A 27,664-nucleotide genomic window follows, 5' to 3' on the forward strand; every position below is an offset into this window, starting at 1 on the left:
CGGATATTTCGGATTTCGAATTATGCGCATTCGTTTTCATTTGTTAAAACGATAACGAAAATACCCGAAATTCGGACGAAAACTAATGCACATGTCTAGTTTTCAGGGATCTCCTAAAGATGGACAGGTTATGGGCTGATCCGACATACCAGGGCAGGGAGTTCCAAATTATGGGAGAGGCTCTGGAGAAGTCCTCAAAGGGAGCATAGGAGGAGGTAACAAGGGAGCTAGAAAGTAGGAGGTCCTGGGAGGAGCGGAGGGGACGATTTGGGTGATATCTGTAGATGAGGATTTTGATGTAGCTGGGGCGATGGTGTGCATGGCCCTGTAAGTTGTGGTTAGCATTTCAAATTTTATATGGTGGGGTAGGAGAAGCCAGTAAAAGGATTGGCAGAGAGGAGCAGCAGTCACAGGTTGGTTAGTGAGGTGTATTAGTCTAGCAGCAGCATTCATAATAGACTGAAGGGGATATCCTGCATAAGGGTATGCCATTAAGGAGAGAGTTGCAGTAGTCTAGGTGGGAACTAATCAAGGAGTTATTATGTATTATATATTATGATGATTATTTTCATTATACAGGATTTATATAGCTCTAACAGTTTGCACAGCGCTTTACAACATGAGGACAGACAGTACAGTTACAATACAATTTAATACAAGAGAAATCAAAGGGCTCTGCTCGTTAGAGCTCACAATCTAAGAGGGATGGTCAAGTACAAAAGTTAATAACTGTGGAGGGATAAGTTGATGGAAAAAAAAATACTGTTGTTAGGTGGTGTAAAGAAAAAGTCCAGTACCGCAACTTGCTCATAGATATGCGCATGCGCATAGCATCGCGAATAGGAAAGGAGCATAGATGCATTACTAATAGAAATGCTCATGGACGCATTACTCATAGGAACGTGTACATGCACATGGGAACATGCCCACAGTTTCTAGTGCCAGTTGGGCTATTTAGGCCACCTGTGCAATTTTTTGTGTGTTTTCAGTTTTGCAGAAACACACTACAGTCCATTTAACATGGTTTCCTATGGATGTAGTTGACATCTGTGCATTTTATGGAAAGGGCCAGGGACTTTTTCTGTTTTTTTTTGGTTCCATAGACTTCAATGGATGAAAGCATGTATTGAAAAACGCAAAATGCACCTGCAAAATGCAAACTGCAACTTGCATAGGTGTGAATCAGGCTTTAAGGAATGATCTTGCTTACTGTCAGTGCTGAATGGGCTTCAGCTTTCCCTGAGTTCTGAGTGTAACCTGTATCTGACTTCTGTTGATGAGACAGATTGTTACTTATCTGATCCTAGATTATGTTTGTACCTCTGCCCACCTGTTTCTGACTTTGGCTCCATTCTTGACCACTCTTCCACCTACACATCTGTACCTCATTGCCTGCCTGCTACTGACGTTGGCTACCTCTGTGACCTGGTTCCTGCTTCCGACGTGGCTTCATACTACTTCTGAGTGACCTTTTTAGCTGTCCTTTATAACTGCTCCAGTCATTGCAGTATGTCCCTGTCTAAAGCCTGCTGAGCGTGCCCATTTAACCTTGACTGGTCCAGCGTGCATCACATCTGCTCCTGGCCTGATGTCCTCCCTGATTTTTTTAACCTGCATTTCCTGCTGCAAGTTTGTCTAGCAACAGTGCAGTGGTGTAGTGATTATCACTTTCACCAAGCAGCAAAAGGGTGGCCGGTTCGATTCCTGACCACAGCACCATCTGCCTAGAGTTTGCATGTTATCCATGTGCCTGTGTGGGTTTCATCCCACACTCTAAAGACATGCAGGTAAGTTAATTGGCTCTCGTCCATATTGGCCGTAGTATATGTACCAGCGTGTCAAGATCCTACAGGGTAAATGACTGCACTATATCAAGATGCAACTCAACACCTGCCGACACTTGTGTCCCTTGGAAATCTGCAGTTAGATCACACAATTTAGAGGCATTTAACAAGCGAGGAGGTGGCATTATGTTGCCCCCCCCCACTGCTTGTTTTAACCCCATAAATGCTTCACCACTATGCCACAATGTGCAATGTTAGTGGTAATGGTTGAAATGCAGCCCCATTTACTTGAATTAGCGGCATTTGGTGGCCATGCTCAAATGGCAGGGGTTTCATTTGCATGTGTACACCCGCAGTTGCAGGTGTAAAAAAGTCTCAACTGTGTGTTTTTACCACCCCAAACCGCAAATGTAAATGAGTCATTAACCACTTCAGCCCCAGGAGGTTTTACTCCCTTCATGATCAGGCCATTTTTTGCGATACGGCACTGCGTTGCTTTAACTGACAATTGCGCCGCTGTATCCAAATAAATGTGATGTCCTTTTTCCCCCACACATAGAGCTTTCTTTTGGTGGTATTTGATCACCTCTGCATTTTTTTTGTGCTATAAACAAAAAACACTGACAATTTTGAAAAAAATATATATATATATATATATATATATATATATATATATATATATATCTTTTACTTATGCTATAAAACATATCCAATAAAAAAAATGTAAGAAATCAAATGTATTCATCAATTTAGGCCAATATGTATTCTGCTACATATTTTTGGTAAAACAAAAACCCAATAAGCGTATATTGATTGGTTTGCACATAAGTTAAAGTTAGAAAAAATATGGGATATATTTATGAAATTTTTATTAAATGTTTTATTTTTTTACTAGTAATGACAGTGATTCTCAGCAAGACTGCCACTTTGGGGAAGTAAGTGGCACTTTTTAGGGATCAGCAACACCAATACAGTGATCAGTGCTAACAAAAAATGCACTGTCATTATACAAATGACACTGGCTGGGAAGGGGTTAACATCAGGGGCAATCAAAGAGTTAAATGTGTCCCTAGAGGGTGCTTTTAAACTTTGAGAGAGGTGCTTTGACTAGGGGAAAACGAGATCTCCATTCCCCCCTCTGGCAGAATGGCGGTCTGTCTTGTTTACATAGGCAGACCGCCGTTCTGCCTCAGAATTATTGGCCGGTCCCGGTGGACATTGCGCCTGCAGGACACACTGATTGGCTCCTGCTTTGTCCAATCACAGTAGGTGCGTGTCCCCCAGACCCTGTGCACAAAATCATGTACAGGCATGTGATTTCATGCAGGAGGGCCACCCTGCCGCAGTATAGCTGTGTGGGGCAGTCCAGAAGTGGTAAAAAAACATAAAGTTTTACAATTAGCCTGACCAATTTTATTACCAGTTAACAAAGTAAAGTGATTTTTAGCTGGAAACACTTAGTAGTGCATGTGGCTTCTCAGCTTTCAAATAATGCCATTAATGTGACATGTTGTTTAATATTATCCTCAAATAACCCAGCTGGTTTAGTGAGGAGAAAAAAAGGACATGGAAGGCCGTAAAACAATTGGAACAAAGCATTTAAAATCTAACAAAGCTTATGTGTGCCAAAAACACAGCACCGTGTACATCCACCAGCAAAGCAAAATGTTAAAAAGCTGAATCCTGAATCCTAAATGCGTTGACAGTGGCACCATAGGAATACATTTCTACCTCTTTTTAAAATTGCATTAATAGACTTTGGCTGAAATGAGCTGTTGGCAGGTGTGAATGCTAGTTTTGTAGTTTCTTCTAACCTACATTTTAACCGCTTGCCGACCGGCTCACGCCGATATACATTATCAGAATGGCACCACAGACAAGAGAGCCAGAACTGGGATTTGTGTGTGTAAAAACACAAATCCTGGTTCTGACAGGGGAGGAGAGACAGATTGTCTGTTCCTACTAAGTAGGAACAATGATCTGGCTTCTCTTCTAGTCAGTCCCACCCCCCATACAGGTAGAAACACACACACAAGGGAACACATTTAACCCCTTGATCGCCCCCTAGTGTTAACCCCTTCTCTGCCAGTGAAATTTATACAGTATTCAGTGCATTTTTATAGCACTGATCGCTGAATAAATGTCAATGGTCTCAAAAAAGAGTCAAAAGTGTCCGATTTGTCTGCAACAATGTCGATAAAAATTGCTGATCACCACCATTATTAGTAAACAAAATAAAATAATAAAAATGCCATAAATATATTCCCTATTTTTTAGATGTTATAACTTTTGTTCAAACCAATCAATATAAGCTTATTGCATTTTTTTTTTACCAAAAATATGTAGGAGAATACATATCGGCCTAAATTGAGGAAGAAATTATATATATATATATATATATATATATATATATATATATATATACACACATATATAATAAAACAGTGGTGAATAAATACTGCCAAAGGAAAGCGAGGCGCCAGTTAGGCACTTGCAGGATTGCTGTCTCCTATGTTAACAGTCCTTTAACACAGGGGTCTCCAACCCCCGGGCTGTGGCCCATTACCGGGCCGTAGCTCATTTGCAGCTGTGCCGTGAAGGCTGCACTTTTAGAGGTTCCACAGGAGCGGGCAAGCAGAGGGATGACATAACCTCTCACGGCCCGCCCCGCATTACAGCTGTTCCGCCCACACAGCCGGCCGGGAACACAACACTGTCTGAGGTGTGTGAGAGCAGAGAGATTATGTCATCTCTCACCGCCCGCCCTGCCCTACCACTGTCCAGTCCTCACAGCCGGGGCGATCACTACACTGAGGTGCGGCAGCCGAGAGATGAAATCTCTCACTGCCCGACTCGCATTGCTGCATGTTCCACCCTCACTTTGCAAGTGACAGTCCCCACCTGGCAGCAAGTGGCAGTCCCCACCTGGCAGCAAGTGACAGTCCCCACCCGGCAGCAAGTGACAAGTCGTATCTGATGGCAAGTGACACTCCCCATCTGGCAAGTGACAAGCTACATCTGGTGGCAGGTGACGTGGCAAGTGCATTATGGTGAGTTGAACTATTTCATTTTTATTACAATGTAATAATAGAAATTATGCATTTCAATCATCCTGACACCATAACAACCATGGTGTTGTGATGATTGAAGCACCAAAACCAGCCATTTCCCAAAACAAATCACCTGTGAAAAACTGCATCCCCCCCTCCCCCGAGCCTTAGCATCATTTTCTTCTACGCAGCCAGTCCCCAGTGTCAAAAAGGTTGGGGACCGCTGCTTTAACAGTTCCTAACTCAAACATATCAGTTCTTTCAGCTCCACTACAACTGCTCCTTGTAGTTCTTCAATACTGAGCTCCTGGTCTCTCACTAGACCCACTAATTCACTGACTATGAATCCCTTGAACCCCTCAAAGTATCCCCTCAAGTGTCACTCCCGCTTCTCTGCTGGGTCCTTAGCTTGGAACTCCTGATATTTCTTAAGCTTCACCCCTGCTGACCAGCTCGGTCCCTAACTTGACACACAAGGCTGCTCTGCAAGCGTCACATCCGCTGATTGGGTCCCTGACTTGTTCCCAGCCGGAAGATTCTCCACCGTGCCCTTCGGTGAGAATATGGTTCCGGTACTTGCTTCAGTTACTCACTGCAGTCCATGTGGCACAGAACCCAGATGCCCTGACCCCACCCCAATATATAGGCTTTCCCAACAGGCCAGGAGCTTAAAGAACACCCCTGCCCATTGTCTGGGACACCCACATACCCATAACCTGACCTTGGGTTGCCCTTATCGTATCTTGTACCACCAAGTACCCGGCCATCCGGTGGTAGAAGAGAAAAGTGGAACTGTGGAAAGCTAGCTCTCTTGAGCATACTAATAAGCAGGAAATCTGCTAAATGAGGGTACCAATGAGCTGGGAATCTGCTGAGTGGGGTACTACTGAGCTGAGGTTCTACAGGGCCCCTTTAAAACAAATCAAAAATCAACACACACACAGGGCATCTGCCAAGATGCATTAAATCTTCAAAAAAGCAGCACTGAAGCATCACCAAAGCATAACAGAAGCTTCAAAAACACATCAGAAAAGCATGTTGAAGCAGTAGGCTCTTTAATGTGTGTTGAAGTTGAAGTTGTACACACGTCCGTTTTTCATGACAAGAAAAATGCAATTTTTTAAATTTGTCGTTAAAAGCGGTTATGTGTAGGCTCCAGAGCATTTTTCCCGATGAGAAAAATGGCCATTAAAAATTTAGAACCTGCTCTATTTTTTCTCTACGTTTTTACGTCGTGAAAAACGGTCGTGTGTATGCGGCATTAGAGTAAGAGAAAGCACAGGGATGATCACATCATTTTGCTTATAGTTAATAATGCCTTATAAAGGACAGGGATGGGTTGATGTCCAAATTCTACTGTTTATCGAAAAAGTGTTGGCATACATATGGCTATGCAGAGTGGCGGGATAAGACAGCCTTAACATTTAAAAAAAAATAAAAGTATTAAATATTAAAAGTAATATTGTACATACTGTATGTATGCATGTCAACTGTGTTAATGACTGCCTCTCTAAAGTTTCACTTTAAAATTTCTGAAGGGCTAAATGAATAATTTTGAATGGGGTACAGCACTTTGTATTTACATTCTTAATTAATAAAACTAACAAGTATCAGAAAAAAAAAACTACTAACTATATACATTATATAGTATGTTTGCTTTTCATTCTGCCCCCCCCCCCATTAGTGAGAAAATTAGCTATCTTAGCCTTTTGTTTAAAATTGTATTTTGTACCATTTGTCTGAAAAACAAAAAAAACTAAATTTAAAATAAAAACAACCCCCAAAGATTACGGGATAAACAAAATGCTGTAATTGGTTTGCGCTGCCAGTTTTATTTATTAATTTAGGGCTAATTGCCTGCAGAAAATAATTGGTCTTGGTATGAGGTCTCTTTCAAGAACAATATGTAATTATACTTTCATGTGAGACACTCAAACAAAACAAATGTAGCCTCAGACATAATAATAGCTGCATCTTGTCCTGAGAAGTTATACTGCAATTATATAATGTGATCACAGTATGTTTTTCTGCTTTTCTGTTTTGTTTATACATGTCTCAGCGATGGGTAATGCAGTTAACACGTCTCTATTTTCAATTAGTAATGTAGCAGCTCTGGAATTATGAAGTATAGAAGACACACTAACACACACACATATATATATATATATATATATATATATATATATATATATATATATATATATATATATACATAATGATATGGCTTTTTTGTTCTGGAACATGCCAGTATTCTGCACCAGCACCTCCTAGCAGAGCCCTGCGAGTGGCAGTAGGGACTGTCTAATTACATTCACATGCAGTGCTGCTCTTGTTCTGCCACCAATGCAGCAAGTTTCCAAGTGACTTGTTTTCCTGGTGTTCCTGGAAAGTGATGTGCTTTCATTTCTATGCCATAGGTTCAGAAGAGCCAGTGATATTTCTCTGAATTGCCAGCATAAGGGGAGCAGCACTGTAGACAGCCCCTATACACTTACATGACTGCTGTGTTGCACTGGATGCACTGCCACTATGGTGAAAAATTATATTCTTAAACATCTTCCTAGACCACAAAACAGGGATGGACTGGCCATTGGGACTACAGGGAGTTTCCCAGTGGGCCAGTGGCTCAGTGGGCCGGCTTCAGTGACAGCGGACCGCCGCCCCCCTCCACTCCTCTGTCTTTCCCTTCCCGCAGAGCTCACCTCCTCTCCCTTCCCGCAGCGCTCACCTCCTCACCCTCCCTACAGCGCTCACCTGGGGGAAACAAAGAAGCAGGGGGAGGACCAGAGGAGCAGGGGGGATGACAGAGGAGCATGGGGGAGGGGACAGACAGCTGACTCAACAGCTATGGCCTGGGAGTTTCTCACTTCTGCCTAATCTTGTCCCATAAGGGGGGGGGGGCACCGAACTGATTCTTTGACCTGGGTGAAATAATGTTTAGCTTCTCCTCTGGTACTGCCTATAAGAGTACCAGTACCAGCCGTTTTACTCTAATAAAGTAGAATGGCTAGTGGCTAGTGAAGGGGGAGAGGGGGTACGGGTGGCCGGGGGGGTGCGGGAGTTGTCTAGCCACCATGGGAGAGACCTGTCAAAGTGGGCCAGTCTGGATGAAGTCCAGGGCCAAATTTTTGTCCCAGTCCAGCCCTGCCACAAAAGATTATTACAATTGGGGAGCTGGGAGGGAATCTCAACCAGTGGCAATATTTCATATTGGGGCATTGTGTTACAATGTGAGCACCATCTTATATTAGGTTACCATAACAATAAATTATTTCTGTGGTATTATATTCTGCTATAGTTTACCTGATTTTTATTTTCTTTGAAGTCCTACAGATTAGGTGAGCATAATGTATGAAATCGATTACTAATGATCTAAAAATCATGCTGTATAAAATCTTCGAATGTAGATCTATACTAATAGCATGCTCTGTGCTCTGTTTTATGTATGATCAGATGAAGAAATAGATGGATGTGGCGCCCTGATGACGCTTAACTGTGAAACATGTTGGTGGCCCTCATCATTTCCGTCTAACAATTCTGTAACCAGCATTCTATAAGGGCAAAAATGATTTTATGATTATGTCATTTTTATTTATTTAATACATTTTGGGCCAAATCCACAAAAGAGATACACAGGCGGAACTGCTGTTCAGCCTGCGTATCTCTGTGCCTAACTTTGGAAACGATCCTCAAAAGGATTTTTCCAAAGTTAGGCAGAAGATCTGACATCTGTAAGACACTTACACTGTCAGATCTTAAGATGCAGTACCGCATCCGCCGCTGGGGGCATTTCGAGTCGAAATGCCGCCTAGCGTATGCAAATGAGTACTTAAGCAGATCCACAAAGCTTTTAAGCTTTGTGTTTTCTGCGTAAGTTACGATTTGCACGCGTAAAATTAGGGCTGGTTTTACAATGTGTAAAGTTAGTACACCATGTAAAACCAGACCTTTTTTTCGATCGATTTTTTTTTCAATTTGAATTTTTTTTCCCGGCGCGTAAATTTTTTTTCACCCGTCGCAACTTTATTGTCCCGTCGCAATCCACAAAGCCCTGCGTAAATTACGTTCGCGCGCTGCACGTCGGGAAAAATGATGTCACACGCATGCGCAGTACGTCCGGCGTGGGAGCGTGCCTAATTTAAATGGGAATCACCCATTTAAACTAGGACCGCCTTACGATGGACGGAGTTAAGTTGCGCTGCCGCAATTTTCCGGGTAAGTGCTTTGAGGATCGGTACTTAACTTCGGAAAATTGCGGCAGTGTAACTTAACTCTGAAAAGTTAAGTTAGGCTGCATGTCTGTGGATTTGGCCCTTTGTATTTTTCATAAAACCCTTGTGTTATATATGCTCACTTATCAATAGACACGCCATCTCCATAAGGTCCTAATTACTCTCAGCCTGCTCAGTTTGCTAGCCCCTTCTTTTCATTTTAACACTTCAAGGACTGGAGTACCCTGTCTATTCTGGAAATTGTCCAATTTCATTCCTTCAAATATACCTGATTTTTATTATATTGTGGCCAACATATAGCATTGCATGATCATGGTCTATATTATATTAGATTGCAGTGGCAGCTTGTACTCATTTTTTTTTTTTGGTGGGGGGGGGCGCAAACAATACTGAAAAAAAACATCAATTGCAGCCTCACTGTGCCCATCAATGCGCCCATCAATTGCAATCTCACTGTGCCCATCAATTGCAGCCACTGTGCCCATCAATTGCAGCTACTGTGTCCATCAATTTCAACCACTGCACCCATCAATTGCAGCCACTGTGCCCATTATATTGCAATCTCATGGTCTCCATCAATTGCAGCCACTGTGACCCCCCCCCCATGGCGGCAACTAACCGGGACCTAACCAGCACAACCCTCCTGCTCTCTCATGTACCTCTGATTCCAGGATCTCTTCATCCTCCTGGGTGCACCTGAGCCCTAGCCCAGGGTCACTCCCCAGTCTGACAGCCTCCACACTCTCTCACTCCAGCTCTTCCACCTGACAACTCCTCCCCAGCTGGGCTGACCACAGGTATTTAAGGAGGCCTGCCCCCTGCCAATCCAAGTTGGGGATTGGTCAAGGCTCCCCAGATACCTCAAGCAGCTCCACCTCTTCTCCCCTCCTCTCCTTCCAGGGCCTTCTAGAAGGAAGGGGGAGGTGATGGTGATGCCACCTGTTAGTCACCCAACTCTCCCTGTGCCTGTCCCAGCCCAAAATGAAAACAAACAGGCCCAGCCACCATCTAGGCCTGCCCAAATGTTCCTTCCCTGTCAAAAAATCCTCACTTCTAGCACGCACTAACTCACTAACTAGAGGATACTAGAGCTTGGAGCTCCTGTATGTTGATCAGATTCACTTGGGCCTTTCAGTGATTTTGGGTCCTTCCATAGAAACTGGTTAACAGTGAGGATATTGTCATTGTACAGTATGATTTTAGAATATACTTCCAGTCTACCTTTACAGGAACGCCAAGCTGTAAGCACAGGCAGAGAGAGCTTCCGCACAGGGTCACAGTGCCAGTTCATTATTGCTCTTATGGGATAAACTGCTTTAATTGCATTTGACAGGCCTATGTAATGTGAGAGTACAAACTACTTAAGGCATTTTTAATCAGCTAAGTTTAATAAGTAATATACTGAAATGTGCTTAAATATGTTATGGTTTAATTAGGCATGAACATTACCGTTCATTGTGAATTTTTTTGGACATGTCAGAATAATTATTAGGACTTCAAGGTGGTGTTTGCTAAAAAGTATTTCAACCATATGTTTATTTAAAGAGACATCTGATTTCCTTTATGTTAGGTACCAGATTTAAAAACAAAGTCCACTAAATTTATGAAATCTAATTCATGAAATAGAAAAAGTCTGCAATTCACGGTTTATAATTGAATTATGTTAAACAACTTTGGAAGATACACTTATCTTTGATTGCCAAGGTCATCAACCAAGATTATAATGGATTTAGAATTGTGCCCATGTTGTGTTTCTGACAGAGACTTAAAAAAGCACCAAATCTTGTAAAAAGAAAATTCATAGATCAGTTTAGCATCTTCAAGGCAAGTAGGGTTTGGAGAGGTTCAGTAAGCTTGAGAGTTATGTATAGGCAAGGTAATGATTACAGTCAAGGGGTAAAGTTGGTTTTAGGTAGACATGTGCAGGTTGGAAAAATGTGTATAGTTTTGTTTTGGATAGACTTGTTATGTTACTAGTTATGTTTCATTATAGAATTTGTATTCGGAATTTGTTTAGTTTTGTTTCGTTTTTGTTAAATTTTGATTCGTTTTCATTAACATTAGTTTAATTCATAAACTTTCTAATTAATTCCAACTTTTCAGAAAGATTAGAATTTGGATTGGTCGAAAAATGATTGACCGATTCAAAGTTTGTGTGAAGAAATAACTGGTTGTTAAACAGTGGGCCGGGAAGCCTGTATGGTTTAGGAGATATTCCCTGTATCTGCATGTGCAGACATCATGTGCACTGAAGCAATGGCACGTTGCTTCAGCTAGATACCCTGAAGTAACTCAAGGAGCGATGTCGCCGGCCGCAGTGGTGTAAGAAGACCCCTGCGGGGGCTTCCACCTAAGGTAAGTATTTCATAATGCACCCCCACCCAAAAGCCCCTTGTTTCCATAATGATGACAAGGGCCTCTTTCCGGTAACCCTGGGCTGTGGTTAAGGGAGGAGGGATGCAGCTCTAGGAAGGGTATATGGATATGTAGCTCTCCTCCAAATGGGAACAGCAGGTGCAGGCTAAGCTTAGGCAATTGGATGAAGAGAAAATTTTGGACAGCCGAACTCAGCGGAATACAGGAGCTGACACGTTTCAAACTTTCAAAAGTGCCTATTCATAGCTATAAATAAGCACCTTTGAAAGTGTGAAATGCGTCAGATCTGTATTCTGCTGTTTGCTGTGGCTTGTATTTTTTGGATTATTACCTATTTTTTAATAAAGGCATTGATTTTGAGTGCGGCTGGCCAAAAAATTTTTTCCTCATCCAATTGCCTAAGCTTAGCCTGCACCTGCTGTTCCCATTTGTATGTCGTTTTTCGACCGATCCAAATTCTAATTGTTATAAAAGTTGGAATTCATTAGGAAACGAGTAAACAAAACAAATAGGTTTCAAAGAAATTACTATTCAATACAATTTTTTTCGGAGATTCGGATACATCCGAATCTTAGAGTAATAAAAAATATGTCCACATTTGTATTCAGACTGAAACTATTTGCATATGTCTAGTTTTGATGTCAGATCTAAGGGTTTGGAGTTAAAGTGTTACTAAACCCAGTACCCTGCATCCACTATATCTGGTCTCTATATAGCAGTATATAGAAGTCTTGTGACGTCTATCAGTGTCCGGTCGAGCACTGGTTAAAGCTTGTAGAAGGAGTTTTCATTCAGCTCTGACTGTCCTATAAGGCTTCATGACCCCTGACCCTCTGTCTGGAGAGTGACAATTGGTCCTGTGCTGATCACATGCTCCCCCCCCCCAAAAAAAAGCAATACACACACCATTTTATTTTGGCAATCCAATAAAAGCTTTCTTGAAAAATGTCCTTTTGTGTTGTAAGTTCTGCCTGTCTGGTGGCCCTCTCTTTCACTATCCTTTTTAATTCCCTGCATGCTTTTCAGCTTCTCCTCTGTGGTTTACTTTCTAAACACTACATATGCCATGGTACTGTGCTGCATGTTATCTTTGATTCATATACTGACTGTGCTTCCTGAAACTCCTCCTCTTAGCACCTCTACAGTTTAAAGGCAAACTTTGTGAAATGTGTGCCACAGTAGTGCCTACTCACAGGGCATGTGTTCAGATTAATAGGAGTAGGTTATAAATAATTGAAGTTTAATGTGAAAATTAACATATTATTTTACATTTTAACCTTACACAATATTTAGGTGTGTCCACTGTTTGCTTACAAAAAAATGTATAAATCTGTAATTAATCTCAACCAGCCATAAAAGCACAGAAATGGATAGTTATCTAACACATCAGCAACCTAATTAGATGCACATCTATTATAAATCAGGATAGTTCTCATTTAGCAAAATATATGCAACAATTTTTTATGTATTTGCAATCTTTACGAACCTGGGCAGCGCAGTGAGACAATTTTACTAAGTCTGCAAAAGATTTAGCACAGTAGACGAGACAGATCTGCCTTCATAACACTTTCAAAATAAAAAAAGAACTGGTCTAAGGCAGGTTTTTATATTGTTGTAGTGCTACTTTAGAGCAACACAGGGAGAAATCTACAAATTTAACAATAGTATATCTGTCTCAAAATTCATCTCACTGCTCCTGCTTACCATTGTGAGAGGGCATTGAAAAATGTCTTTCATAAGGTTTATGCCTTTAGGATAATCATTGGCCAAAGGCTAATTCGGAAAACATTACCACTAGGCAGATCAGTCAAAAACGCAATGAAAGCAAGAGTAGGTATCTATAAGCTTTGTTCTAGGTTAATAATCCTGTGACAGAAGGTCTTGCTAATAATCTAGTTGAATAATCTTGTGTTTTCTCTAAAGAGCTATTTTAAAGCTGAAGTCTTTTTTTTTATATTGTCCAAGCTTGGATTGATATGCCATATCTGAGTGATGCCAGTGGACGCTGCAAATCACTGTAGTAGTCACCACTCAGCACTCTTACAAAGATAGCAGCAATCTTTGGGGACCCGTGCTGAGTGGATTCCCTTCTGCATAATAACCCCAAAGGGCTGCTTTTTAGGCACTGCTGACATTCACAAAACCCCTTGTATTTTTTTAATGACTACAAGGCATTATTTGAATTGACTAGGTGGAGAGGTGGGGTGGTGATGTCACAATCACCACCTTGTCCAATCAGAGAATGCTTTATAGTGTTTGAAAAATGCATTCTGTGAATTGAGGCAGTGCTGAGCAAGGGTCATGTGAGCAAAATATTTTTCTCTGTGTTGTGCAAACTGATTTGGGACTGGAACACCTCAGCTCTTTCCGCACCAGCTCTACTTCTCTGTCTATTCCCCAGAAATGACTTAGGTACGAGCTATGCTTATTTACATTAGTCCAAGCTGGATCAATGTAATCATACCCAGCTTTCATTTTGATGTATTATACGTATACATGTCAGGGTAACTTGGTACATATGAAGTAATAATAACCTTGGCATGAAGGCGGTGATCCATCCATTTGAAGGCGCTCACCCAGTCTGCAAGTCAAAATTTCATTTCCAACTAAGGTGAAGCCTGGAACACACTGATAGCGTATTATGTCCCCTATAAAAGAAAAAAAAAACATATTGTCCTTGGTCAAATGTTTTATTGAAAGAAAATACAAAGCAAGTATACATGTATAAGTGTGACTAGTACAAGTTTTCAATGAGATAGGTACACCATGAATGAAGCATGAAAATTACTCCGTAGGATCAAGTTACGAGTAATATTTAGCTTGGGAGGACTTTTCCCAACAAAGGAACACAAAAGTAGGATAACAATCCAAACACATATCATTTGTAGGGAAGGAGAGGGATAAACCTGGGAGAGGTGTTATGGGGTTATGAGCATGTTAGGACATCCCAACAGGTGCCCAGCAGTCTGGCTCACCACCAGGGAGGGTGTCAAAAAGCCCAATGGTCCTTGGAGACCCAGAGGCCAGAGCCAAAAAAAAACGGGTTGCAGGGGAGCAAAACAAGGAAGAGATAGGGGCAGGAGGGGGGTTGGGGAGCAGTACGGAAAGAGGGGAGAAAGACATTTATGGGGCAAAAGAAGAGAAGAGCAAAGTAGAGCAGGGGAAGGTGGAACAGAACAGGAGGGGAGGAGAAGGAGTGTGGGGGGGGGGGGGTCCCCTAGGGGTGGCATGGACTTTGATACTAAAATCAAAATTCAATTCAAAAAGTATAAAGTGGGGTGGGACTTTAAATGGGGTTTAGAGAAAAGTAAATAAATGCTAACTCAGTTTTAAAACATCATGGAAAATATTTTATTTACCATTCTTGTATGGGATTCTTTAAAACAATATGTCACAGTTTGATACAAAATACAGTTTTACTGTTACTTTGGTTCAGGGTGTGTAGATCCTGGTCAGATCTAGACACCCTGGACCAAAGCAACAGTAAAACTGTATTTTGTATGAAACTCTGACATATTGTTTTAAAGAATCCCATCCAAGGATGGTAAATAAAAGCTTTTCTATTTTGTTTAAAAACTGTGTTAGAACTTATTTACGTTTCTCAAAACCACACCGAGGCACATTTAGTCCCACCCCACTTTGTACTTTTAGAATTTTCATATTCTGCAGAAACAGTGCCTCCATAGAGTTAGAATCTTCTCATGCATACCCCTACCCCTACATACGTTACTCAAATCAAGGTTAGGATAGAGACTCTATACATAGGAGATTAGGGGAGCAGTAGGGTATCATCTAATCCAGGGGGTAGGTAATGGGTAACCCAGGGTCTCCAGAGTTTCTCAACGTTTCAAGTTTCCAGTTTAGCAAACAAAAAAAAAACATTTTAAACAAAATGCTTTCATACAATTTATTGTAAACATAACAATAATGATAATAGGGTGCAGAGACATAAGTTTTGGCTGCTGCTTAGCTGCAATAATTGTTGTATAATTACAAAGTTTTGCTTCCAAAACCTTTTATTATAAAGAGTGGAGTAGTGAAAAAGAGCACCTGCAATGATCAAGCAAACTGATCTGCAATCCATAGAGGATTATTTGATTTGGGTTTGATCACTTGAAAATTCATTGCGATTCACTCATAAATGTTATCTTCTATAGCAGCCTTTAGAATACAATACTGTTATCTTTTGTTACATCAACAGCATTTCTAAATTGACCACAAGTAGTGTAGACCTAACACAAAAAAAAAAAGAATTGGAAAAATGTTACACTGCAGTGTTAGCCACCAAGATTTTTTGTAGATTAACCCTATATGAGGCCTTTATAAACTGACTACCGTATTTGCCGGCGTATAAGACGACTGGGCGTATAAGACGACCCCCTATTTTTCCAGGAAAAATGTTGGTTTTGGGATATACTCGCCATATACTGTAAGACGACCCCTTCTTACTAGTCTTTCTGCAAGCTGAGGGGTAGCCAGAACAACCGCTGACAGGAACAAACGCTGACAGAAACAGGCTTTTTTCAAATCTCACTGTGCCATTACATTACATTACATGCCTCCACTGTGCCATTGCATTACATTACATTACATGCCTCCACTGTGCCATCACATGCCTCCACTGTGCCATCACTTGCCCCCACTTTGCCATCACTTGCCCCCACTGTGCCATCACTTGCCCCCAATGTGCCATCACTTGCCCCCTCTGTGCCATCACTTGCCTCCACTGTGCCATCACTTGCCTCCTCTGTGCCATCACTTGCCCCCACTGTGCCATCACTTGCCCCCACTGTGCCATCACTTGCCCCCACTGTGCCATCACTTGCCTCCACTGTGCCATCACTTTCCCCCACTGTGCCGGCCAAGACAATCTCCCTACCTTATTTCGTTGCAGGTTCTGGCTTCCAGGCTGCGGGCATCCATAATTTAAAAGCTGCGCCTCCTCCTCAGACAGTTCCGTGATAGGCGGAACACAAATTTTCCCAGCAGTGCCTCTGTTCAGTGTTCCGCCTATTACTGATGTCCTCTCGTCCGAGGATGAGAAGGCATCTGTAATAGGCGGGACACTGAACAGAGGTCCTGCTGGGAAAATTTGTGTTCCGCCTATCACAGAACTGTCTTAGGAGGATGCGCGGCTTTTAAATCATGGATGCCCGCAGCCCGACAGAGACTGTCATCGGCGTATAAGACGACCCCAGTCTTTGGATGCATTTTTTTGCATCCAAAAGGTTGTCTTATACGCCGGAAAATACGGTATATATAATAAGGTCACACATTTTTTTTAAGCAGACTCTCTGTAGCACCAAAAACTGAACTGTGCTGTGAAACTTTTTTTGAGTTTTGGAAAGCTCACTGTGATAGCATAAGAATAAGCATCATTCTGAACCAGATTTTTGTTAATTTTAGTTGCATTGTTTCCATAAGTAGCCTGTTCATAAATCCTGACTTACTATTCCATGTATTCTTATCACACACAAATTCTACTACATGCAGCCAGCTTTATAAATATGGAAATTTAAATATGAAACTTGACAGGCACTGATAGAGAGCACCAAACTGAATATCTCAGTAGACATGTGGATATGCACGGCTTGTCATTTCTCTCCGAGGTAGAATATAAACTCAACAAAATAACCATTAGATGCACGTCTGCATCGAGTGTCCATGTGCAGCTAAACCCACTATTATTTTACATTTACATATACTCTACTCTATAAACCACTTCACTCAGCCAAAGTTTTACCTATTTCAAACTCATCATCTTCTGCCAGAATTTCAGCATTTGGCACAGGAGTAGGTGCCTGGCATATTCTCAACTGGTAAGCTGTAAAAAATGAAAATAATTATTATTAATATGTACTTAGGTACGCACTGAGTATTTTTTTAAGTCACTTATATGACAGAAAGCTCTGTGTTAAGAAAATATGTAGTGGAGACATTAATACATTTATTCTCGGTTCACAAGACAACAGAGTACACTCTGGCTTATACAAAAAATAATAGGTGGCTGATCGTTGATGTTGCACCATTGGTTCTGAACTCTATCACCCAACAAGTGGAATTCCAGCCTACATGTAACTAAGCTTAAAACAGCACCCACCCCCTTCTAACTCATATACTTACTATCCTGTAGAAGGAAGATGAATATGCTTACCTATTCTCAGATAGCTCTGGCCAAGCCATGTGTTCTTCCAAGCAGTTGGCTTCAAGGGAAGAAGAGAGCACCAACAATGTATGGAATGCTTGGGATGTCAGTCAGTCTCCATGGACTTACTATGAGACATCCGTTATTGGCTGCCATTACTCTCCTCTGAAGTGGGCCCCTGGGAGATTTATATCATGTGACAGGTCCAGGGAACCCTGAGAATACATAAGTAGAAGCATCTTTCTTCTACAGGGTATTTTGAATAAGAAATAAGAGGGGTGGGAGCTGTTTCAAGCTTAGTTTAATCTAGCCTGGAAATGTACTTTAAAAACACAGTATGTTAACTTACATGATAGAGTTCTCCTCATTCCCACAGTTCCTATCACTTAAATGGTAGCCCCACTTTGTGGAAAAAAGTTATAGGAAAAAAAATGATAAAAATATAGCATACTGTATACAATTGCAACGCAAGCCATACTGTAATGCAATGCTATTAAAATTAACTTTCCTTTTTAAACTGCAGCATTGTAATTTTCTGTACAAAGCACATGCAATATGGCACCCTGAAGGCATTCAGTACACCAATAGTGTACTGAATGCCTCTAAAAATGTAATTTCCTGCTTGGGCAAAGAACTTTGAACTAAGATACAAGTTAGGTTTTAGACATCCTCTGCAGTAAAAATACATTTTTTGGTGAGCTGCTCCCTAATGCCCCGTACACACGACCAGTTTTCCCGTCGGAAAAACTCAGATGAGAGCTTTTGGCTGGGAATCCCAACCATGTGTATGCTCCATCGGACTAATAAAATACATTGTATTCAATAATGTAATCAAAAACACTGAAATTTGCTCAGTCACAGAATTGTCGCTGTTTTCACTTTCAGTGTCTGATGACGAATTGCCCACGAATCACTATCGCTCAATTCCGCAAGTGATTCTAATTCACTATCACTGTTTTCAAGCTGGTTTAAGCCTAGGCTCACATTGGAGCGATTTGTCATGCGATTTGAGAGATCAAATCGCATGACAAGTCATAGTTTATTGGAGGCAATGGCAGTGTTTCAATCGGTGCAATACCGATTTTGCGGTGCCGCACCGATTTGCAAAAGTAGTTCCTGCACTACTTTTGCCGATTTTAGGTGCAATTTCAATAGACATCTGTGCATGAAGCCACACAAATATCTATCAAGTAGCACCTGAAATTGCGCTGACCTTGCTACTTTGAACTCACGATACTTCAAGTAAAGTAGCGCAATTTCAAAGTAGCATCAATGTGAACCAGGGCTAAAACTGCTTTTGACGTAAAGGGACACTTTTAGAATGCCATAGACAATCTCAAGTTTCCAGGCAGAAAGAGCAGTATATATAATATAAAAGTGCATGCAGGGCACTGGACAAAGCACTAGGGACAAAACTGATGTGAAATGATTTGGTACACTAATGTAATCTACATATTACAGTCTATTATGTGTGTTCTGTGTTTTGTACTTTTTTTTATTTGCTAGCGGGCTCCGCCCCATGCTTTTCGGCGCTCGCAGGGAACGGAGCCCGGAACAGTAATACATAGACATGTGCACACTGAAATTTTTATTTTCGTAATTTTGTTTTCGTCCGAAAAATAAATGTATTTAGTTACTCCCGAAATGTGTTTTTATTTATTTTGTTTTTCGTTAGAAATTGCATTTTTCCGAAAATCGGAATGAATTAAGGTTGAATCTGTCATTGAAGGCTAATGGTGTCTGTCGAATGTTCAAAGAACATTCGACTGAGAAGCGAAACTGTACGACGCTGCAAACGTATATATTTCCGGTCTAATGTTCCACATACAAGCTAGCTATAGTAGAATTCTATTGTTGTATGACTAGAAATAATTATATTTATTAATTATTATTACTAGTTAACCAAAATTAGAATCTTTCTATAGCCTATATGCCGAGCATTTGACCAGAAATGTACGATTGCAGCTTCATACAGTTTACCTGCTCCGTCGAATCTTCTTAGAACTTTCGACAGACACCATAAGCCTTCAATGACAGATTCAACGTTTGTATGTTTTTCGATGCTTTGTCGAATCTTCGTTGTTCATGTTGAATTGTCAAGTTAGTTCTAGCTATTTCACTGCTCCTCCTCTTTGGTTACAATCAGCCAATAACATTCATCATCTTCATTATTTTACTTCCCCCACCCAATTCCAGCAGCGATCTTTTCTCTCTATAATGTCGAATCTTTTCTCTCTATAATGTCGAATCTTTTCTCTCTATAATGTCGAATCTTTTCTCTCTATAATGTCAAATCTTTTCTCTCGATGTAGAATACTCTTGGACTAATAGAGTTAAAGTTAGGCACATTCGACCACAGGTTTGATAGACACATAGGCCCAGATTCACGTACGACTTACGCCGAAGTATCTTCTGATACGCCGCGTAAGTTCTATGATGCGCCGTTGTATCTATGCGCCTTATTCTTGAAACAAGATACACCTGAATTTTGGCTTGATCCGACCAACGTAAGTCTCCTATGCCGTCGTATCTTGGGTGCATATTTACGCTGACCGCTAGGGGAGCTTCCATTGATTTACGCGTCGAATATGTAAATGACCTAGATACGCCGATTCACGAAAGTACTTGCGCCCGTCGCAGTAAGCTACGCCATTTACGTAAGGCGTACGTCCGGCGTAAAGTTATCCCACCTAAAGCAGGGGTAAGTCATGTTAGGGTATGGACGTCGGAACAGCCGTCGTATTTTACGTTGTTTACGTAAGTCGTACGTGAATGGGGTTGGGTGTAGGTTACGTTCATGTCGTACGCATTGAGCCGTCGTATCTTAGGGAGTATATGCAACGTGATTCTGAGAATGCGCGTGCATGCGCCGTTGGTTTGTCCATTTATTTACATGAGGTCACGGTTAATTTTAATACAACACACCCACTACCTTCCTAATTTGAATTAGGCGGGCTTACGCCGGCCCATTTACCCTACGCCGCCGTAACTTAGGGAGCAAGTGCTTTGTGAATACTGGTCTTGCCTCTCTATGTTACGTCGGCGTAGCGTCTCTCTACGCCCGTACGTGAATCTGGGCTATATTGTTATTGTCAGCGTCATTTCGTATCTCCTATCAATATCGAACTGTTGTTGTAACGAAAATAAAACATTTATTTATGTCGGATCTTTCAGTTTTCGTATTCTGCGCATTCGTTTTTGTTTGTTAAAACGATAACGAAAATACCTGAAATTTGGACAAAAATGCATTTGGACGAAAACAAATGCACATGTCTAGTAATACATTGGGTGGAGGATCCAGTGCAGGACACAGTGGGAGGACATTGCAGGATCCTGGTAACAAGGTAAGTAACCTGTACCAGGATACTGCAATGCAATCCCGAGTGTGGCTCAAGGTTACCGCTTTTGGTAATGAAAATTAACCCCGAGCCACCCTCGGGAATACTGTTAGGAAGGTTAATATCCCTGCAATGTACATTGATCAGCCAGAGGGTAAAAAATTAAGGAAGCCATTGAAACACTAGACTTTTTTTATGCTACCCAGAGAAGATTGCTTTTATCTCAACTAAAGTGCTTATACTTTAACACTTTAAATATTGTCATTGAGCCTTGGAGAACCTGTGTCAGATACACCAAAAACCTCTCACCAGTAGCCTGACTGTAACTTTTTGCTTAATGTGAAATCTTCATATTGATTATATTCTTGGTGAGCTGAGAAATGTTTTGGCTTTAATAAACTTTGAATATCTAATTTGAAATTTGGACACTGTTCACATTAATTTCACAAAGCATTTTCTCCATTTGAAAAGAATCCAACTCCTATAATTTTTTGGACACTGTGACCCTTTTAAATAGAACATATGTTTTGTGCAGACACACATTTCACATCCAAGGAATGAGAGGTTGCTGAAAATTGTCTACAAACTCATTAAAATGTATGAAACATCACGCCGAGCCAGCAAGTGTTTCTGAAAAGTGTCAATAAAATCATACAAAGAAGCCATACCATAAGAAGAAAAATGTACAGCTTATGTATGAATTCTGTTAATGCACAAAGAGATACATTTATAAAGCTGTGACATTAACTTTCACCAAACATTCATTAGTGGTGAATTAAATTACATTAATTTGAAACACATGCACCAAAGAGATTCTACTGTAGTGAACATCAAAGTCAACCGCTTTATACATATGCCCCAATATGAGTTTATTTTCAAAAGATCTTTTTACGGTTGTTCCGTATTTCTGGTGAAGGCAAAGATAACTGGATACAATTTCAATGCAATCCAGTATCCAGGTTGACATTACCAAACGGCAGCCCATAATGTTTAGTATATGAAATGCCAGAGAGGACTGTAAGGCCGCGTACACACGGTCGGACAAAACCGATGAGAATGGACCGAGGTTCAGTTTCATTGGTCCAAACCGACCGTGTGTATAGCCCATCCGTCTGTTGTCCTTTGGTCCAAAATTTTAAAACATGCTTCAAAATCTAACCGATGGCCCTCTGCCCGATAGGTCCAAACCGATGGTTAGTACAGAAAGCATCGGTTCAAAACCTGCGCATGCTCAGAATCAATTTGACGCATGCTTGGAAGCTTTGAACTTTGTTTTATTCAGCACGTCGTGTGTTTGACGTCACCACGTTCTGACCCGATCGGTTTTTGGAACGATGGTGTGTACGCACATCAGACCATCAGGCCACTTCAGCAGTGAACCGATGGAAATGGCCCGTCAGACCATTCTCATCGGTTTGGAACGACCGTGTGTTCGCGGCCTAAGAGACTGCAGGCATACTAGTGGAAACCATGGTCAGACACCAGAGATGACCAGAGATCACTGCTATTACTATTTTACAAAAAACACTTTACTACATGCTGCTGGGGTCCAAGGGCCATAAACCAGGTACTAAAGGGCTGCATGTGGCCCTTGTGCCTCAGGTTGGACACCAGGGCTCTATGGTGTTGATGTGTTTTATTTTTCTGATATAGATGATGGATCTAATTTAATAAAGCTTTTATGTTTACCTGCAATTTCACTTTTATAATAAGCATGTTGTGTATAGTTTTATCTAAAAATAATAATAATTTGAAAAACTGCCATATTAATCCTATTTAATTAACCAAATGCACCTAAAGTGGCAATAAACCAACTTTTACCTACAAGTAAGCCTGTAATAAGGCGTACCTGTAGGTACTATGAATAGCTCCTAAACTTGATGTCACTGACACATTTATTCTGAAGGTCCTGCATACCATGCCAGACCATCAGAGCCTGTGACATCATTGCAACCCCAGCCACTTGTTAAACCAGAGACCGTGAACCCAGAAAGAGGAATGGGTGAAAATGCAAGCCCTCTCAGCGGTGACAGTGCAACACTAGAGGGCTTTGTTTTGAGGTAAGTTTATCATAATATGCTAGTATGGATTTTTTTTCTTTAACAGAGGTTTACTACTGCTTTAAAACAGGTCTTTGATAAAGTGCTTGCAATTATAAAAAGGGCTAATAGGGAATGGTGGAACTACGAAAGAAGCCTACACTTATCTGACGTTACATAAAAAAGGGTATTCACATTATTTCTTCCAGATAACAATGAGGACGGCTTTGGTAGATGTACATTGATTCCTGCTTTCAACACTGTAACAACTTAGGGGCAAGAATCTAAACATATGCAATTTGTTTAGTAAGGAATCAAAATTAAAGAGGAGTTCCACCCAAATTTGGAACTTCCTCTTAACCCACTCCTCTCCCCCTTACATGCCACATTTGGCATGTAATTTTTTTGGGGGGGGAGTGGGGGCTTCAGCACGAGTGGGACTTCCTGTCCCACTTCCTCCTTCCTGTAGGCGACTAAGCTTAGTCGCCTTCAGGAAGTGGCTGCTGTTGGCGATCGCCTAGGACACGTCACAGGTCCTAGGCGATCTCCTGGCCAATTACACGGCGCGGCGCCGGGCTGCGCCGCTCGCGCATGCGCAGTGCCGCGCCGCTCGCGCTCGCGCATGCGCAGTGGGTGCCCGGCCGTGAAGCCGAAAGCTGTCACGGCCGGGTGCCCACACTGAAGATGAAGACGCCGGCCGGGGAGGGGGGGAGAGGAGCGGAGCCCCGGCCGGCGCGTCGCTGGAGCGCTGGAGCAGGTAAGTGCCTGTTTATTAAAAGCCAGCAGCTACACTTTTTGTTGCTGCTGACTTTTAATAAACACACAAATGGCTGGAACTCCCCTTTAAGCCAAATATTGCATCTTTCGAACATTCAGATGTATCCAAACTCCAAAGAAAAAAATAACGACTTTCAACTAATACAAAAGAAATTATAGTGAAAATAACAAATGAATTCAGCATGATTTGTTAATTTGTTAAAGGTCTAATGAAACAAAAGGTCAACGCTCAGTAAATCTTACAGTCCAATCAGCTGATAAATTTTGTGCTGGTGGTTGGATTACTGGAAAAGTGTATTTCTGAGAACTGAGTAAGAAGGGTGTTGTGTTGTATTTAAGCAAAGGAGAATAGATTTGTCATTGTGTGTGCTAATGGATTCAATAAATAAACGACTTTCCAAACTACAAAATTGTCCATTGTGCAAAAGTCTACAAGAATCCCAAGCCCATGTGATAAACTTGCAAGATAAGGTAATGGGGGTTATTTACAAAAGGCAAATCCACTTTGCACTACAAGTGCAAAGTGCACTTGAAATTGCACTGAAAGTGCACCTGGAAGAGCAGTCATTGTAAATCTGAGGCCTCGTACACATGACCGAGTTTCTTGGCAAAAACCAGCAAGATCCTTGCTGTGAGATATTTTTTTGCCGAGGAAACCGGTCGTGTGTACATTTTCGTTGAGGAAACTGTCGAGAACCTCGTCAAGCCAAAAAGAGAGCAAGTTCTCTATTTTCTCGACGGGAGTCTAATTTGGCTCGTCGAGATCCTCGACGGGCTGGTTTTCGACGAGAAACTCGGACGTCTGTATGCTAAGAAACCCGCGCTTGCTCAGATTAAAGTATGAGACGGGAGTAAAAGTAGCATTTGTAATGGAGATAACACATTTTTCAAGCTGTAACAGACTGAAAAGTGCAAATCGTCTCTTACCAAACTTTTATTTAACACACAAACACATGAAATTAGCAAAAGCAGCCTCAAGAGTTTAACCAGTGGAATTGAACTCCCCCTGCCATTGTATGTGTTGTATGTCACTGTGTTTGAGAACAAGGAGATTTTGGCTTGACTGTGTGTACGCAAAGCAAGCTTGTCGAGTTCCTCGACAAGCCTAACAAGGAACTCGACGAGAAACTCGATGTGTTTCGCTCGTTGAGTTTCTCGGTCGTGTGTACGAGGCCTGAGGGGTAGATCTAAAATGAGGGGAAGCTCTGCTGATTTTATTATCCAATAATGTGCAAGCTAAAATGCTGTTTTTTATTTTCCTTGCATGTCTGCCTCGGATCTACAGCGACTGAACTTCCAAGTGCACTTTCAGTGCAATTTTAAATGCACTTTGCACTTGTAGACCTGACCACACTTTATGTTAGGTGCTGCATCTGGTGTCTGCACGATAGTCAGATGGGTAAGAATATAAATAAACCACAACCAGTTAGTGCAGTGGCAGTCCATCTCTTTTCACAGTTATCATCTTCTCCCCAAAGACCACCACAACACCACACCTGCTTATCTGCCCTGTGTTTTGCATGGGTACAGCTGGCCATGCACCAGTTGACTCTGTTTCAAAAAAAATATTTTTTTGAACTTTTGATTTTCTAAAGGTAGTAGCAAATTCATAGTGATGAGAAAATTTAAAGAAGCAGTATAGAATACCGTATTTGCAGGCGTATAAGACGACTGGGCGTAAAAGAAGACCCCCTATTTTTCATGTGAAAACATAGCTTTTGGGCTATACTCACCCTATAAGACTACCCCCGTCCAAGGTAACACCATTTACATTTTTTTTTTATGTAAAAGGTCATCTTATACGCCGGAAAATACGGTATTTTCAATTCTAACTGGGGATGTGGTTTTAATTATCAAAAAGTCCATCTGAGAGTAGCAACACTTGTTGAGAAAAAGGAAAACCGCAACATGGAAATCTTATAGTCTTCATGAGTTATAAGTAACCACCAGGTAATTCAACCCACCAGCCCTCACACAACAAATAAATATCAGTTTGCTGATATTTTGCCCTTTAGGTTTTATAGTAATCAAAGTATGATTTCCCTGCGGTTTTATTCTTTACTGTATTATATGAACTCATGTCTTAACAGTATTTGAAGAACGTGCCAATAAATGTCAGTGGAACTGATTGATTGTTTTTGACTAACTGTCACTCTAAATCTATTCCGTTCCTGTTAGTTAAACTCTGTTTGAGTTGTAGGGCAGAGATTGGAATTAATGTTAGATAGAAATGTCAGGGTCACTTTTTTTTTATTATTGTTTTGGAGATTGGAATTTTTTACATGCAAGTACCATTTACCTATGCACAGCGGGTGGGTCATAGTATGACATTGTTCTACAAAATTTGGTTGTCATAACAGGCTGAAGTTAGAGAACTTTACTCAATAAAAAAAAAAAATATATTTAGTAAATTAATTATATAGGCTATGTGGGTAACTTCCAAATAGTGTGTTTATTAACCATGTCAGCTCAGCTCTTTTATAGGAATAAGCTCAAGGTTCAGTTGTAACTTGTTTGTGGAAATGTTTGAAAATATGGTTGTGTGAGGCCTCGTACACACGACCGAGTTTCTCGGCAAAAAACAGCAAGAAGCTTGCTGGGTTTTTTTTTGCCGAGAAAACCGGTCGTGTGTACACTTTTCGACGAGGAAACCTCCGAGGATCTTGTCGGGCCAAAAAGAAAGCATGTCTTATTTTACCTCGACGGGAATGGGAAAATTTGGCTCGCTGAGATCCTCGGCGGCTTCACAAGGAACTCGACGAGCAAAACGATGTGTTTCGCCCATCGAGTTCCTCGGACGTGTGTACGAGGCTTGAGTGTTCGTCCAAAGACAGGACTTTTAGCCTGTCCGACAGGAGTAGAGCATCGTATTTCTAATGCTACTCTACATATACCAGCTTCCCATCTGTCAGTGGTTACTAAGGAAACAGCGGGTGCTGGCTGTGATGTCACCTGGTCCCCTTCATTTACTATTCAGGAATCCTGGGCCATGTAAACAAAGGGGCAGAAAAGGATCAACTCATGCAGGGCGGCATGTGGTTGCCATCATCCCTTAATTACTGAACAATTGAAAAAAAAAAATCAAAAAGGGTTGAGATTTTAAAGGCAACAAATAATAAGCTCAAAAATTACAAAAAATATACAAAATTTATTACAAAATATAAATATTACAAAATTGACAGTACAAAAGAAATGAAGATTATATATATAATATAAGATTGAATAAGAAATGTGACATAGATACTGTCCGTCATGGAATACCATCACCAGAAGACTGATGGCAAATTAGGACGGATAAACCGATGCGTTTCGAATGAAAACATTCTTCTTCAAGGTATTTAACAGTATCACATTTCTCCTTTAACCTCCCTGGCGGTATGATTCTGTCTGGAATTACGTACCAAAAGCGGTACATTTATTTTGCAAGGAAATTGGCGTTTTATACTGTAGGCCTGTAATTTTTAGAAATAACTCACTTAAATCTGACCAAGCAATAGTCTTGTAGGCATCCCGGGTATGATTTTTTTTTTTAAAACAAAATTATAAATTATAATATAATAAATAATTATAAATAATTATAACAAATAATAATATAATTATAATAAAAATTATTCAATAATGTAATCAACTCAAAATCACTGAAATTTGCAGTTGCAGAATTGTCGCTGTCATTATTTTATTTTTTTTATGACGAATTTCCCCGCAAATCGCTATCGCACATTTCTGCAAGTGATTATAATTTATTATCGCTGTTTTCTAGCTGATCTAAAACCATTTTTGACATAAAGGGACACTTTTGGACAATCTACAGTTTTTAGGCAGAAATGACATTTTTTATTATATAAAAGTACATGTAGGACACTGGGCAGACCACTAGGGACAAGGGGGGTGTGTATTTTTTACATACAGTACTGTAATCTATA

At 40.9% G+C, this 27,664-nt stretch overlaps 1 protein-coding gene across 1 annotated transcript in view; it reads right to left on the bottom strand.

The window, feature by feature from the left end:
• Positions 1-13,853: 13,853 nt before the first annotated feature.
• LOC120941318 (CUB and sushi domain-containing protein 3-like) overlaps positions 13,854-27,664 on the bottom strand; it is a 142,172-nt gene continuing 128,361 nt past the window's right edge. The window contains exons 14-15 of the mRNA XM_040354644.1: positions 17,186-17,266; positions 13,854-14,090 (exon numbers count right to left, since the gene is read on the bottom strand). Coding sequence (XP_040210578.1) covers positions 13,942-14,090; positions 17,186-17,266 — 230 coding nt within the window. The 3' untranslated portion in view covers positions 13,854-13,941. The remainder of the gene's footprint in view (positions 14,091-17,185; positions 17,267-27,664) is intronic.

Source organism: Rana temporaria, chromosome 5, assembly GCF_905171775.1.
Source record: "Rana temporaria chromosome 5, aRanTem1.1, whole genome shotgun sequence".
In the NCBI taxonomy this organism is placed as follows: domain Eukaryota; kingdom Metazoa; phylum Chordata; class Amphibia; order Anura; family Ranidae; genus Rana; species Rana temporaria.